This window comes from Ambystoma mexicanum, chromosome 10 (genome assembly GCF_040938575.1).
Source record: "Ambystoma mexicanum isolate Mex_15411 chromosome 10, UKY_AmexF1_1, whole genome shotgun sequence".
NCBI lineage: Eukaryota > Metazoa > Chordata > Amphibia > Caudata > Ambystomatidae > Ambystoma > Ambystoma mexicanum.
The window spans coordinates 741,006,657-741,021,919 of record NC_090932.1 but is presented as its reverse complement, the minus strand read 5'-3'; the positions used below and the strand labels follow the sequence as shown (position 1 = coordinate 741,021,919).

The 15,263-nt window shown below is 43.7% G+C and overlaps 1 protein-coding gene across 2 annotated transcripts in view; it reads left to right on the top strand.

The window, feature by feature from the left end:
• The window catches only part of ERICH6 (glutamate rich 6), a 701,982-nt gene that overhangs the window by 235,994 nt on the left and 450,725 nt on the right, over window positions 1–15,263 (top strand). For both annotated transcript variants that reach the window (XM_069618380.1, XM_069618381.1), the window contains exons 4-5: window positions 11,068–11,126; window positions 11,212–11,337. In XM_069618380.1, coding sequence (XP_069474481.1) covers window positions 11,068–11,126; window positions 11,212–11,337 — 185 coding nt within the window. The remainder of the gene's footprint in view (window positions 1–11,067; window positions 11,127–11,211; window positions 11,338–15,263) is intronic.

The window sequence follows — 15,263 nt, the reverse complement described above, 5'->3', positions numbered from 1 at the left end:
GTCCTGATGGCCATCAGATCTACACCTTCTTCTGCAACCAAGATGTCTCTGTTTGAGCTGATGACTGGACAAAGGATGGTGCTACCTCAGCATTTGCTCTATAGAAAGCAGGAGCAGATACTTATAAACACCTCCACAACTCATGAGTATGTTGAGAATCTAAGAAAACACCTTCAACATGCTTTTGCGTACATTCAGCGGAATTAGAAAGATCTGCAGAGGGTATGAAGACTCAATATGATCTAAAAACAACCAAAAAGGAATACCAAGTAGGAGACAGGGTCCAAAGGAACCAGACCAAAGAGCGTACTTTTTTACCCAGCTGGCGAGGACCTTTTGAAATTGTAGTTAACATTTCACCTGTCGCATACAGAATCTGCATCCCCAAAGGCAAATTGACAGAACAGAAATGGGTTGATATTAATCATCTTAAGAGTTGTCACCCTAGGCACACTTTGCAGCAAATTGAGGAGCCAAGAGAGAATCAAATAGAAGAATGAGAATAAGAAAAAGAAGAATCAGAAGGGAACGATAGATTTAGAAGTGTAAGAATGTAACAAGGAGTATTTTTCTTCACTATCCATTGTCAACCCTATTGGAAGGCAGTTAGTGGGAAAATGAAGTAACCAGTGCTGATTTATTTAATAGATTCGTACTGGTTGCACCTATTGAAAGACCAAGGAGGACCTCCCCGGGGACCTGGAAGGGAGAAATCAAAGAAAATCTGGGAGTGTCGCTCAACACCATACAGGAAGATACAAGAGAAAGCTTGCGGTGTTGTTCCACACTCCAACGAGAGACAGCGAGAGGAGCGGGACGTTCCACTCTCTGATGGAAGAAGGACTCCTGACTGATGAAGCCCATTTTAACCCGACTCTCCCTCGAAAAGGATCTCAGAAGAGTCGGGGGGGAATCTGTGGGCTACATTAACCCACTGAACAGAATTTCCCCAAAACCAAGCTGCATTTGCGCAGAAACAGCAAAATGGTTGCGCTTGCTCCTTTGAGCACCATGGCCTTAAAACTGCATTTTGCAGCAACAAAAAGATGGCTGCACCGTCTTTCCAAGCATACATTGGGCAGGATGGAACAAGGGGACACACTGAGGGAACATGCCTGTGTGTTCTGACATATACAAATGGAATAAAGTGAAAAAGCAGCGTTGCCTTGCTGCAAGCCCAAAATCCCCATTAAAAAGGAAACTTGTTTTTCACCTTTAAAAAATGCTGCTCTGATGCTATTTCCATCTGTTCTTCCATAAACCACTGTGATTAATAGGGCCTTGCCATGCCCAGTATATCTCATTGTGCTTCAGCAAAACCAGGCATGATTTCTGAATGACAGGCCCTGTCAAATCAACTCTGAGAAAAATCAACAAGGAGCTTTACTTTTCCCACACAGGAAAACACGTTAATTTTCTTTACAAAGTATCAAAGCTCAGTAGTTCAAAGAAACTCCAGCTATCTGAGCCATGTCAATTTCAATGCATCTGTGCTTCAAACAAAACTCCTGCATACAAGAAATAACTATACCTGCAAGACAGTGTGGGAATCCAGAGGGAGATGCAAAACCAAATTTAAAAAGAAATGCCAGCTTTTCACCACACATGTAAAATGGGCTTTGCAGTCTAAAGGAGGAAAATGCCTGTTTAAAAAGTAAACTGTTGAATGAAAGCCTGCCATTACCTAGCAATGTAAAAGCGGTTGCTGTGGAAAATACACACATGGGTTATTTTATTCAACTGGTTTGTTTAATTCAGGACCAAATATAAGAAAGTAAAACTGTTAAAATATATTGGCTGGATTTTGCAAGTTCCAAAAGAAAAATAGGTTTCTATTTAGGGGGGATGCTACCAACAGGAGGGCCTCTCTCAGCAGATACTAAAACCCCAGTGATAATTATTAGGTTGGACAGAATCTTATCTAGGATGAACCCACTGACAATGGAATTTCCAGGACAAGGAAGTGTGAAGTGGGAAAGGGGCAAATAACCTTCAATCCAGAAGGGAAACCCCCACCTTGCTCTGGAGGAAATGACAGTTGGTGGCAGCTGAAGAAAGAAGAAAATGGTCCAGTGACAGACAAAGGACTGCCATTTGCTTCCAAAGACTATTTATGAATAAAAAATGTAAAGACTTTTATCTCTGCAGCAAGAGTTTGTAAAATGTTCAAAATTTCGCAGTTTAAAAGTCATTTTATGGGCTTTCATTTAAGACATGGTAGAATTCACTGACCCTTTGGGAATGGAAATGGCAAAGAATCAGGGATTACAAGGAAAGCATCCATGATGCCAATACAAATTTTTATACTTACATCCCTTATGATAATCCACACATGTGAATAAAGTTATGGAATTTTAGGCCGAATCGTTCATACTCAAAATTACCAACAAGTATTAGAAGGGCGAAACAATGTCTCACGGATTACAGAGTTGGAGTACTATGCTCTACATAAAATATGTAACCTGTGTATATAATTTGCTAAGAGATTTCCACTGTATAAATGTACCGTTTGTGGCAAAATCGGATTTTAGCTAAAATAACTGTTGGAGGTTTTTGAACATTGTAAACTCACATCATAAATCTGCCCTCCTGCTTTGAAATCCAAACAGTTGAGAGCGAGGCGGAGACAAGCACCCCTGACCAATCCTGTCAGTTAGAGGAGTGCTTAGCTAAGCCTACCCAGCCATATACTTTGATGATGTCACAATGCATCATAAATCAGAGTCCCTGACAAGACCCTAGACACACACTCTTCCTAATTTTCCTATGCTGGCGTTCCTGTCCCATTCATCCAGCTGAGTCCAGATTCCAACTACAAGACCAAAGCATTGCTGACCCTACTCCAGGCCCACTGCAAAACCCAAGCAGTGTTGATCCTATTCTCAGCAAGACCATTGATCCAGAATCAACCCACTAATCTCCCATTAAAAAGGAGAAAGCTGTGGTACCTTTTGCCCCCTGAACCAGCCTTGCTTGCTGCCCACTAACTGCATCCAGAGGTACCTGTGCCATCCAGTGACCAGAATTACCATCCAGTGACCCAACCTTGCCCAGCTGTCCTTGGCCAGGCACGCTGCCATGTAGTAACCAGAACCATTGACGGTCCAAAATCCCAAACTAAAAGCGGACTGTAAGTATAATCCCTACCCCCATAGAAATCCATAGTCTATCTTGTCTTGCATTTGTCCTTATCCCACTCTCTAAGCCATCCTATCCTTACCCTGGTAACTTGTTAAAACTGTCAGAATTCTCTCTGTTCTTGCCCTTGATCTCCATGCATTAGCGCCAATTTTCTCTTCATTTCTGTCTTGAATAGATCATAAGTCATTAGCGATATTGTGTTTAAATAAATGATGTCCCTAAAGAAAAGGGGTACACTGCATGAAGCGTTACAACTGCAGCGTAACTTATATTCACGGGTGGCATTCCTCTTTTCTTAGCCATTAAATCTAGTTTTAGTAAATTTTCCTCACTTTTTAAAACCGATTTTCTCTGTTTCATTGCTATATTTTCCTAAAAACTAAACCTCACTCTACCTTCCAAATCTCTCTGACTTCACCAGCTTGCAACATATTTTCACCTCTATGTTGTACCTGTGATATATATCTATCCCCCAACCCAAAAACCAGAGTATTTCACCAGTTTTCTTTAAAAATCGTTTGGGTGAATTTACACAGAAAATGAAAGGAAATGCTACTTTTACACGTGTCATTTTGCTGCAATCCGTTTTCAACTTGCCACTCAGTTTTCAATTGTATGCTCTTGTTAATCCATTGCTAGTGATTGTTAGTGTCTATGCATTGTTGCTTTAGTGAGAAATTGTACTTACCTTAAAGTTTTAACTGCATATTAAATTTTAACTGCATATTAATTAATTATTTTTCCATTTCCGAGTGTCATTTCATAACATTGCAAGGGGGTTAACATCTGTTTTCCACTCTTATTTTGGTGAAGGAAGGTCAGATTTGGATTCTGTTTTCTGCCTCCTATTCCTGATTACCTGCTGTGCCTTTCTATCCATTCAGTATTGATTATTTGTGGGTTGAGGGAACACTGAAGGGGGAAATCCTAACTTGGGTGCTATCTTTCCTAAATCAAAAAGTGCTCCTATTCCCTGGTGTTTTGTATATGTTCCACTAGAAGGTTAAACCAAGCGTATTGCTTTCATCCTCATTGTAATTATCACCCCATTGGTGATTGCAGCCCCATATTAAAAATTGTATGGTTTCTTTTGAATTTAAAAATAAATAAATAAATATTGCATTTTACCAACCAGCCTGGTTCATGGTCCATTGTGACCGGGGGTATCTGAAAAGGGGGTGTGATATGAGTAGTGAACCATCTCAAATTGAATCTGCATAAAATAAGGGGAACAGCATCTTGTCTGTAGACTGGTGACTTGTTGTTAGCTGTCCTGATGTTCGTCTCATGTCCAGTCTGCTAATCTTTCGCTTTTCTCATTGTCTGACTGACATAATATTTTCCAGTAGGAAATCTCAAGGAATAGATGATACTGTGGGTATTGCAAGTTTAATTTTTCTGCCTGTATTAGGTTGTCTGATGTGGTCCCCCTTAATAATGTTTGAGCAATGCTGGCAATCAAGAGAAGGATATTTCCCCAATTTGGGTTTATGTAATACTTTCTGGGTGATTTTTTTTTAACCCTTTCAGCTTTGACCAAAGTGTCCTTGAAATTATTTCCCCTTTTAAATGGCATCATTGGTGGTTCTGGGGATATAGCTCCAATTGAGGGTCAAGTTTAATGAAACACATTTTATTTTTATAATACTCGCTACCTGATGACTCTGTGTGGAATATCTCAGGATATGGGTCATCCTAGTGTTGTCTCTCTTTGGTACAGATCTTAATAGATCTTCTCTCTTGTGCGTCTCTTTCCTTGTTATAGATTTCGCCAGAATTTCTGGGGGATAGCCTCATTTTTTTAACCTTTCTGACATAAGGTCATATTCATTCAGGAGTGTCGTAGTGTTGGAAACAATCCTTTTAAGCCTCAAAAACTGGCTGTACGGAAGACTTTTCATGAGATGAGAAGGGTGAAAGCTCCCAAAGTGTAGCATATTATTCATGTCCGTGGGCTTCCTATAGATGTTGGTTGCAATTTCATTGTGTTCATAGGTGACCATCACGTCTAGAAAGTGTAAATTGAGTTCACCAACCTCTAGTGTTAACTTAATGTGGTCATGACACTGGTTTTAAGTATTCGTAGAATTGTAATAATTCTGTTTTGGTACCTAAGACATCATCAATGTACCTTCTCCTTAAAAACTATTTTGTGGACCAGGATTGTGTGTTGAGAATGTATGTGGACTCAAAAAGGTACATACAAATGTTGGCATGTGTAGTTGCCACTGCTGATTCCATGGAGGTCCCAGATATATTTAGGAAATATTTCCCATCTTACCTAAAGACCTTTTTTATAAAGGATGATGTTAACTCAATAGCAAAGACTTTGTGTATCTGTACTTTTTCACGTCTTAACAATTACCACTGCCAGGCATCTATGCCTTCCCCATGTGGGATTGAGGTTAGTCAAGTGAAAAGATAATTAAGCCTGGGTTATTGAAATGGAACTCAGTGAGTAACCGCAAAAAGTGTGAGGTGTCCCTTTAGACAGTGTGCATGGGACAGGAGTTCCCACACCATTGTAATAGAGTGACCCAGATTTAGCTGGATTGTTTGGATGAGATGAGAGGGAACATATTCTGTGGTCAGAATTGAGACTAGATGGCTTGCTGGTTATATTATTGTCATATGATCACTTGTCTGGTTTAGCTTGGGAATTAGATAATGTATGATTAGGTTGATTGGGATTACCAATAAAATTGTCTTGTTGAAGGGTATCATTCAACCAAAATTCGAGGACTGGGCTGCTAAAATGAGGCTGCTGTGTAGGCATAACAAACTGAAATGTAAGGCTAGGGGTGCAGTATAAAAAATGTGGGCATAGTATGTAAGGGAATATATTGACCTGTCAGCATAGGGCAAATAGCTGGCAATGATATGATATGATATGGCATTAATAACACGCGTATACACAAGTGTTTCAAGGCGTGACAAGGCAAGGGGGAAACAGAGGGAGGATAAAAAACAATGGTTTTACGAGACCTAGTGACATTCAGATCGCGCAAGTGCAGGGGAACGGGGACGGGAGAAGTGCCATGAGGGGGGTTGGGTGGACGGACAAGTGCAGGACAAGGAACAGGAAACAAGTGTTCAGATGTGCAGACATCAAGTGTCTAAGTGCAGGAGAGGGGACTTTAGGGTTACAGATACAGACCACAAGTGCAGAGTGTGCCAAGAGGCAGTGCGGGTTTACATCTGGACAGGCAAGGACCTGGGCCCGAATTCAGAGGGTGCCCAGGTGACCAGTGCGTGTATCAGACAGGAGATCAGCAGGGGAGAGGAACAGAGAAGGCAGAAGCAAAGAGGAAGGTGTTGAGGTGCTTCCGAAACCACAGATGTTTCTGCTCAAGTTTCAGAGAGGAAGGGAGGCCGTTCCAGGGGGAGCCACCAGCCAAAGAGAGAGATCTGCCCCCAACTCTTTGCTTGAAGAAGCGATTGACCATCAAGGAGTTGGAGGTGGAGGAGCGGAGAGCTTGAGTAGGAAGATATTTCGGTAGAGAGAGTTGGAGGTATTGTGGTCCCAGGCCCAAAAAAGCCTTGTGGATGATGCAGATGGTCTTGAACTTGATCCTTGCCGCCACTGGGAGATTTCAGTGCTGGGGAGATACGATTCCTGGGCTTGAGGCCAAGGACAAGTCTCACCGTCCTGTTCTGGATGAGTTGTAGAGGACGTAGAGTAGAGGCAGGTAGATTTAGAAAGAGGCTGTTGCAGTAGTCCAGCTTAGAGAGAACCAGAACTCTGGAGACAGTGAGCTTCTGGGGAAAAGTGAGGAAAGGAAGAATACCTCTGAGCAGGTGCAGCTGGTAGATTGATTTCTTAGAGACGTCAGAGATGTGAGGATAGAAGGTGAGTGTGGAGTGGAAGATGACCCTGAATTTCTCAGCCTAACAGGTAGGAGCAGGAAGAGGGCCCAGAGTGGGTGACCAGAGAGTGAGAGGAAAGGAAGCTGCTGGTGAGCCGATGAGGAGGATCTCCGTCTTAATGACATTAAGGCAGAGATAATTGGCGACACACCACTCTTGGATTGCGGACAGACAATCCGGGATGAGCGAGAGAGAAGAAGCGGCTGAGGGGAGCCTGAAAGAGAGCTGAGCTTCATCCACATAGCACTGAATGTTGGAGCAGATTGCAGCTATGCAGTGGGCAAGAGATGCGAGGTATTGGTTGAACAGCCAAGGAGAAAGATTAGACACCTCGGGAACACCACAGGTAGAGAAAGAGATAGAGGAGAGGAAGGACCCAAGTTGGACCTGGGAAGGTCGGTCAGAGAGAAAGGAGGTCAACCAGGCCAGGGCCTGATCAGTGATACCCAGGTTATCATGAAGGCGGTTGAGTAGGATGGGATGGTTGACAGTATCAAAAGCAGAAGAGAGATCAAGGAGGATGAGGACAAACGGATGGTTAGTGTCAAGGTTTTGAGAGCAGGTCTTCACGGATGTTCAGGAGAGCAGTTTCTGTGCTTCTGGTCACTCTGAAGCCAGACTGATGATCATGGGGACAAACAACAGATTCATTGTGAAGGTTAAACTGGGAGATGACCAGCTTTTCCAAGAGTTTGGCCAGAGAAGGAGTAATGGAGATTGGGTGATAGTTAGCCGGACAGGAGGGGTCGGATAAGGGTTTCTCAACAAGAGGGTGCACAATGGAGTGCTTCAGAGGGGAAGGGAAGGATCCAGTGGCGAAAAAGTGGTTGCAGAAGTTGCCCAAGGCTGGAGTGAGGGTGTCAATATGGTCCTTGATGGTTTTGGATGAACAGGGAAGAACCTGTTTTGACGGGACTTTCATAGATCAGACTTATCTAGAAACCTTGTCAGGGGTGAACAAAGGAAAGGAAAGGATGAGGCCAGGCGGCCACAGGAAGGCCAGAAGTAGAGGAAGAAAGAGGAGAGGAAGAGAGGGTGGACAGGATGTCCTGGGTTTTAGCAATGAAATGTGAAGCCAAGGCTGTGCAGAAGGCCTGGGAGGGAACAAGAGAGGTAGAGATTGCAGCAGGATTGGCCAGCTCCTTGCAGATTTTAAAGAGTTCGGCTGAGTTGTTAGATGCCACAGAGACGCAGGCTTGGATGTGAGCTCTCTTCTTAGAGTGAACAGAGAGTCGGTACTGCCTTTGGAGGAGGCGGCAGGCCAGTTTGTCAGAGGGTGCACATGATGCTCTCCATTTCCTCTCAGCCACCCTACACTTGCGTTTAAGGGTGACAAGGTCTGAGACGTACCAAGAGTTGCACTTGGCTTTGTGCTTCAAGCAGATCCCCATGACAGGGGCAAGTACATCAGGATTGTAAGAGATAGAAGAATGGAGGTTGGAAAGGGCTGTGTCAGGATTTGAGTCAGACAGACGTGCAGGAGGGGGAGAGAAAGTGGTGGCAAAAACCTCAACTGACACACGCTTCATGGGTCGGATGACCGAGAATGTGGGAGACAGTGCTGGAGTTGGCTCGGCCCTGGGAGTGGGGATAGAGAGATGAAAGGAGAAGAGAAAGTGGTCACTCCAGGAGAGGGGAGTGGTGAGAGGTTTAGAGAGGGGGAGGTCTGAGGTGATCAGAACATCCAAGGTGTGCCCTGCAGAGTGAGTCGGACCAGAGGGAAGAATAGAGAATAAGAAAATCGCAGAGGTTGCGAAAGAGTCCAGAAGGAGGACAGGAAGTATCCAGGGAGGAGGTCTCAGAGGAGGAGGAGTTGAGTGGTAGAGGTAAGGAGGGAGGAGGAGAGGTCCATACACTCTGAGAGGAAGGAGGCTACCTGGCCCCGCAGCCAGTAGATAGTAGCCACAGTAAGAGAGTGGCCAGGAGAGAGAGAGAGAGAACCTACCTGCAGACCAGGCATTCAAAGGAGGAGTAGACCTGCATAGGAATAAGAGGCAGGAATCCACTCCAGGAAGATCAAGGCTATACCCCCACTGGGACGGTTGGTTCTAGACGCGGAGAGGATCTTGTAGCCATCAGTGTCAAAACTCGTGACAGATCTGGCGATGAACCACGTCTCGGTCAGACCGAGAACATCAAGGTCGAGTATTTTCAGGAGACGGCAGATATCGGAGGAGTGTTTGACAGCTGAGCGAGAGTTTAGCGTGGCAATGTGGAGAAGGTTGCCACCCTTAAAAGACTTACGTGGAGGGGTACAGGTCAGTGGTACACCCTGCAGGAGTGTAGAAGGTTCCCGAGGGTGGGCAGAGGAGGAAGGAGGAGAGGACAAGGTAACCAAGGAGGAGGATGAAGACGCCAGAGAGGTGGCGGAGGAGGGAAGCCACAGGGCAGCCAGAGAAGAAGTAGAGGAAGCCAAAAAGGAGTCAGAGGGTGCAGGCAGAGGAGCCAGAGAAAGGAAAGAAGGAACAGCAGGTGAAGAAAGGAAATTGATGAGGCACGGGAAGCATCTATCAAAAAGGAGGAGGTTGCCCTGAGGGCCTTGGGCAAAGACGGTGCCATTTAGGTAGACATTAATAATGGTCTTAAAGGAGTGAAAGGGGGCTGGGAGGGCTTCCCACCGGGTTCCACCATTAAAGGGAGAGGAGGAAAAACGAGTGAGCATAGAGACCATATGTGGAGTCCATTGGCTTGGTGAAGGCACGATAAAGAGGATGTCGGTGAGGGTCTGTCTGGAGGAACCGCTGGTGTATGTATCAGTGATAGGGAGGCCTGGGTTGGAGACCATGATATCCCTTTTGAACTTCTTCCTACCAGACTTAGTAAGAAGGACAGGATAATCAATAGAGAAGCAGTTAGAGAAGATACGAGAGACAGAGAGCACCATAGAGGATGCATAGGGAAGGAAGAGGGGGGAGGTGGGGAGAGGGAGTGAGAGGTGGGGAAACAAGAGTGAGGGGAGGGTACAGTAGGGGTGGGCACAAGAGGAGGGGTGCAAGCAGTTGAGACAAGAACAAGATAGAGGATATAAATTACAATTAGATTTAATTCAAGATGGGCTTGATGAGACAAAAAAGAAAGCAGTCATGCAGCTGCGAGTAAGAAATGAATTAACAGAGCAGGAACCGACCAAGGAAACGGGAAAGAAAAAGGAACACAACAGGGGCTGCGGCATTACGATGTGAGGGAACAACCAGGCAGAGCGAGAGCTTAGTAACAGAACAATGATCGAGGGCACCTAAAGGTAGAGAGTGAAACACATACAGAAGTAGACAGTACAAGTATACAGCATTCAAAGATAGCAGACTCAAGAATAGTGCGGTGAAACAAATACGGGCCTAGAAGAAGAAAAAGCAGCAGAGCACAGAGTAATAACAAAGGGATAAGAGAAGGGGCTTGGATGGGGAAAAGGGCAGGGAGGAGGGCAGGACCCTGTACGGGGAGCAGAGACGCACAGCCAGTCACGGACTGGGCTAGGGTAGCAGGAGGGCACACACAATCGAGGGATGCATGGGGGCACACTACGCCTAGGAGGTAAGAGAGCGTGCACAGCCAAAGATTGCACGAGAGCCGCACGATCTGGGGATGCGCTGGGCACACGCACCTGGGATGCAAGGGGGACACGGGAGCCTCGTGGGCAAGGGTTGCGAGAGGCCCGCATGATTGGGGATCGCATGGGAACAAATCATGACAGGGGACTGAAGCATGACATATTTTTGACTCAGCACTTGTAGGACTGTGATGACCTGCTGATGAGCACTGTGGTTCCCCCGGCCCTAACTCGCATTCCTTGTCCCTCTCTACTGCCCTTTATTTTCCTTTTTTGTCTTTCACTGTCACTCTGATGCCCCCCACTAAAGGATGCTACTCTTACTTGAGTACAACTGTCTTGAATTCACAATTGTATAAAGATTTTGGGGATTTCATTAATTTATCTACTGTTTGCACTCTTGTGCGTCATGAAAAATAAAGAAAAACTAGAAATCACATAATATGCTTTTCAACTTTGTATATTAATATGACTAATTATCTACTTTATTCTTCCATTCCTGTGATATGCAGATATATTTTCAACTCTAGTAGAAGACCTTGGCGACTTAAGTGTTTTGGATGACATGGAGGTATAGTGAATACACTTTTCTGTCTAGGACTTTGGGTAAGGTAACTCAAGCCTTTCATTTATTACTGTACTTTTTCTCACCTCAGTTAAATGAAGATTTTCTAAAGTTCTTTGAACAACCTGCAGACACTCTTCCCAGAGTTGGGCCACCTAAAATACTGGCATACCAACCAGAATCTGCACAAAAAGACAGAGACTATTCAAAGATTCAGGTACTTTTGTTTTTATTCACTTGCTTCTTCGTATATTCACATGACATTGACCAATAGTATCACAATTTGTTCTTCCAGGTATGCCTGTATTCACTGTGTTCCCTAATTCCTAGCCATGGCAGTTTTACAAACAGCTTGATGCAAAAGAAGTAACAATCATAGTCCATATTAGCGACTAAAGGCACTGGTAATAGAACATGTATTCAAGAAACATCTGAAAATAGCTCTGTCAAGGTTTATACCTGTTCTCTTAAAGTTAGAGTTCTTTGGCATGCGCATCTGCTCATTAAGGGTGTTTCCCAATCAGGCATGGAAATGGTGTGACCACACGGATCTGCTATCTTTATCTCTAATCCATCACAATTAAAGTATTATTTCATCAGTTTGAGTTTACCATCAGTATTTCAATTTCCACGGCTGGCAGACCCAAAAACTTAAAATTTACATTTGCAAATGAGAATAATATTTTAACACAAGAATTGTTTGGGTAAAGTTGCATAATCTCCTCTGCACTAAGTTTTGATTTATCATGTAAATGAAATCACAGCTCCTTGACCCAGAGAGAGATTAATTTCCCCTAGTGTCCTAAATCATCAAAAAACAGAACCTTATTAATACATTTAATAAAAATGGTCACTAAATAAAGAGAATAATTAGCATATTGATCAACAAAACATAGTATCGAGGCTACTGTATATGAGGTAAAGGCTTGATTAAGGATTTGGTTGTACAAATGATTTGTTTTGCTCTGTGCCATTTTTCTTTTTGTTGTTGGAATTTGTTTTGAATAAATCTTTTGTATACTTCATAACCTTTTCTTTTTCATTTTATGTAATCTAATATAATTTGCATGAAGTACACATTGGATTTCTGTATGTGAATTTAAGTTATTTATGTGCACTTATACCAACATCAGTAGTGACTATTAACCTAAAGAAGAGTCAATGGCTTGAAATACGTGTTGATCCATTTTAGAAAGAAATATGAGTTTTTTTAAATGAATAGGAAAAACAAATCGATTTGTTGAAAAAGAATATTTGGACTATTGAGGTCAAACCTATAACAATGTGTCACACTTCTATTTTACCCAGAAATAAGGTTAAGGTTTTAAGAATAATATTTATCTTATTATGAAAGGTGCTTGGATGTAAATATATTACCAAAAGAGCACATGCACTGCTTTGGCAGCCTAACCTTTTGCCACCAGTGCTCGGCAGCAAATCCCTTTCCACCAAGAATCTCTTCAGATTCTTTTTCCAGCTGTTTGGTGAAAGCTATCCCTGGAACAAGCTCCTGTTTTCTCACAACCTCTGATTATTTAATCTGATAAGAAATGTAAGTTTTAAACGTACTGCAGACTTTTACTCGCGTGTTAAGCCACCAAACTGTGATGAGTGTCTTTTATTGAAGTGATTTGTAACTTTTCTGAACTGAGACGTGTTCTCTCTGAGTGGATATGCCAGAATTATATTTATTTAAATCCTGTGTGTAAAAAAAAAAAAGATTGTTTGAAATAATCTGTGTAAAATAAATCTACTGGTTGAATCCTTATGGCGGAAGGCTCGTAAGGGCCCAGGTATGTTCCCTACAGTCTAACTAAGGAGTACATTCTGAGTACCCCAGTGTCCAATGTGATTTAAAAAGTCTGAATCTGACTCTCTTTCAGACAACCCAAAGCACCAGGAGTGATGGTAAGTGTTTGCCCAGAACAGAGAAAGGGAAGCATGCTTCCTTGACAAGTTCTACAAAAGGCAGAAAAGTTAGCATTGACTCACTTAAATGTCCAGAGACTGTGAGTGGCTTGTTTCCCCCCAGAATTGCATAGTTTAAGGGAGAGAGGCAATGACTAATGATCACAGTCCTAAAATAGGCTTCTCTTATTTTATGTTGCAAGAACAGTACTGGCTACCCTTAGCTTCCATGCAATCACTCACGGAGATTAACAAAAACTTGGAATCCTGTGGAATTATTCAACCAATTCAAAGTACCTTTAATTACCCAGTACTAGGAATATTGAAACACAATGGAGACTCTGTGCAGCCCTAAGGAAATTGAATAAGAGGCTACACGTGACACGCTGGCCTATTCCTTATCTTGATCGGCCTTGCATAGATCAAATGTAAAGGAAAGTTTATATTGGTGTTCACCGAGTAGCAAGACAGTCAAGTACCCATTCGTTAAATCAAATGCATACTTTAGATAGAGGGTTCTAAAGTATACATTTGATTTGACTAATGGGTATTTGACTGTCTTGCTATCAGTGAACACCAATATAAAATTGCCAGCACATAGATATTAACTCCACAACTGACAGCACACCAAACACTCCATCAAACATCCACTACCTGGACAACTTTCAAGACACTCACCATCCCTCAATGCCACATCATATGCGGACAACATCCTCTCTGTTTACATACTAAAGACTCTTCTGACTGAAGCACTCCTTCCTTGCCTGGCAATCATCAACAGCTCCCTCACTCAAAGCACCTACCCCTTAACCCTCAAGACCAGACAAATCCTCATGCTTCTCAAGAAACCAACACAGGGCTCAGAAGACCTCAGCAACTGGCACCCATCTTCTCTTTCTAAGTAATATCCTTGAGAAAGCAGTACCCATGCAACTTCTCCAAAACATCGACGCAAACAACCTCCTTCTGTCCCATGAATCTGGCTTCCGATCCATTGGCTGCACAGAAACGGCTATCATCAAGGTGATCAATGAGGCCCTTAACGTCCTCGACAGTGGTTATCCTTATCACATAGTTTTCTTTGACTACTCAGCCATGATCAACACAGTAGATCACCAGACACGCATTGGGCCTCATCACAAGGTTGACGGTATCCCAGCAGTAATTGCGCCGGGATGCCGCCAACGCAAATAGCGTTACCGCTACTCGGTCCAGCACTATTCGTGCCGGAACATGAGTAGCGCAATCAGCGCTGCGCTAATAATGCTGAAAACAGGTGGAAAGTAGTGAAAAAGCTGGAGGAAAGACTCCAAACATTCAGCCTAATTCATGATTGGGACAACCCTTAAATGTGGTGGTAATAGCGTACTGCCAAATTTCAGCGCTACCGCCCAAGTCGTGATGAGGTCCACTGACATTCTACATTGCTGCATGGGTATCAGCAAGACTATCCTCAGCTGGTTGAAATCCCGCCTCTCTAACCACTACCAATTTGCCCAAATGGATTCCTTCAGATCACCAACTCTACCCATCACTTGTGGAGTCCCACCATGATCCATCCTGTCCCCCTTGATCTTCAACCTTACATGGTAGCACTGAAAACCCTCATGGCTCCACACAACATCCACATCCAGCAATACACAAATGACACACAGGATATCTCAGGATATCAGAGATTTCCACAGGCTCAATGCCTCACGTGGGTCAATTTCTAGATGTCCAATGCTTACCTGAACCTCAACCCCTCCAAGACTGAATTCTTACTGCTGATCAACAACACTGAATATCCCGACATCCAGACCTAGCTCTCTGCCGCGAACCTCTAGGGCTTTTTCACCCCTGCCCATCACATCTGCCATGACACTTGTGTTCTACATTGACAGAAACCTCTCTGTTAAGTGGCACATAGAAAGGAAGACACAAACTGCTCGGTGCCGACTTTCCCTCCTGTGGAAAAAAAGCCCTTAATCCCAGCAAACAACTTCAGATATGCAGCAATGCCTTCCTGGTAGGCCTTCCCAGCCCCACCCTGGCACCCCTGAGATGTGTCCTACATGCTGGAGTATGGCTCATCAAAGAACTCTGCAAATTCAATCACATCATCCAGACCCCCATCAAACTACACTGGCTCCCACTGCCAGCATGTATCACCCTCAAATCCTGCTGCATCGTCTACAGGGCTGTTGCCCTTAAGTCCACAGCTACTTTGCTTCTCCGAAGGCCTACGATCTGCCA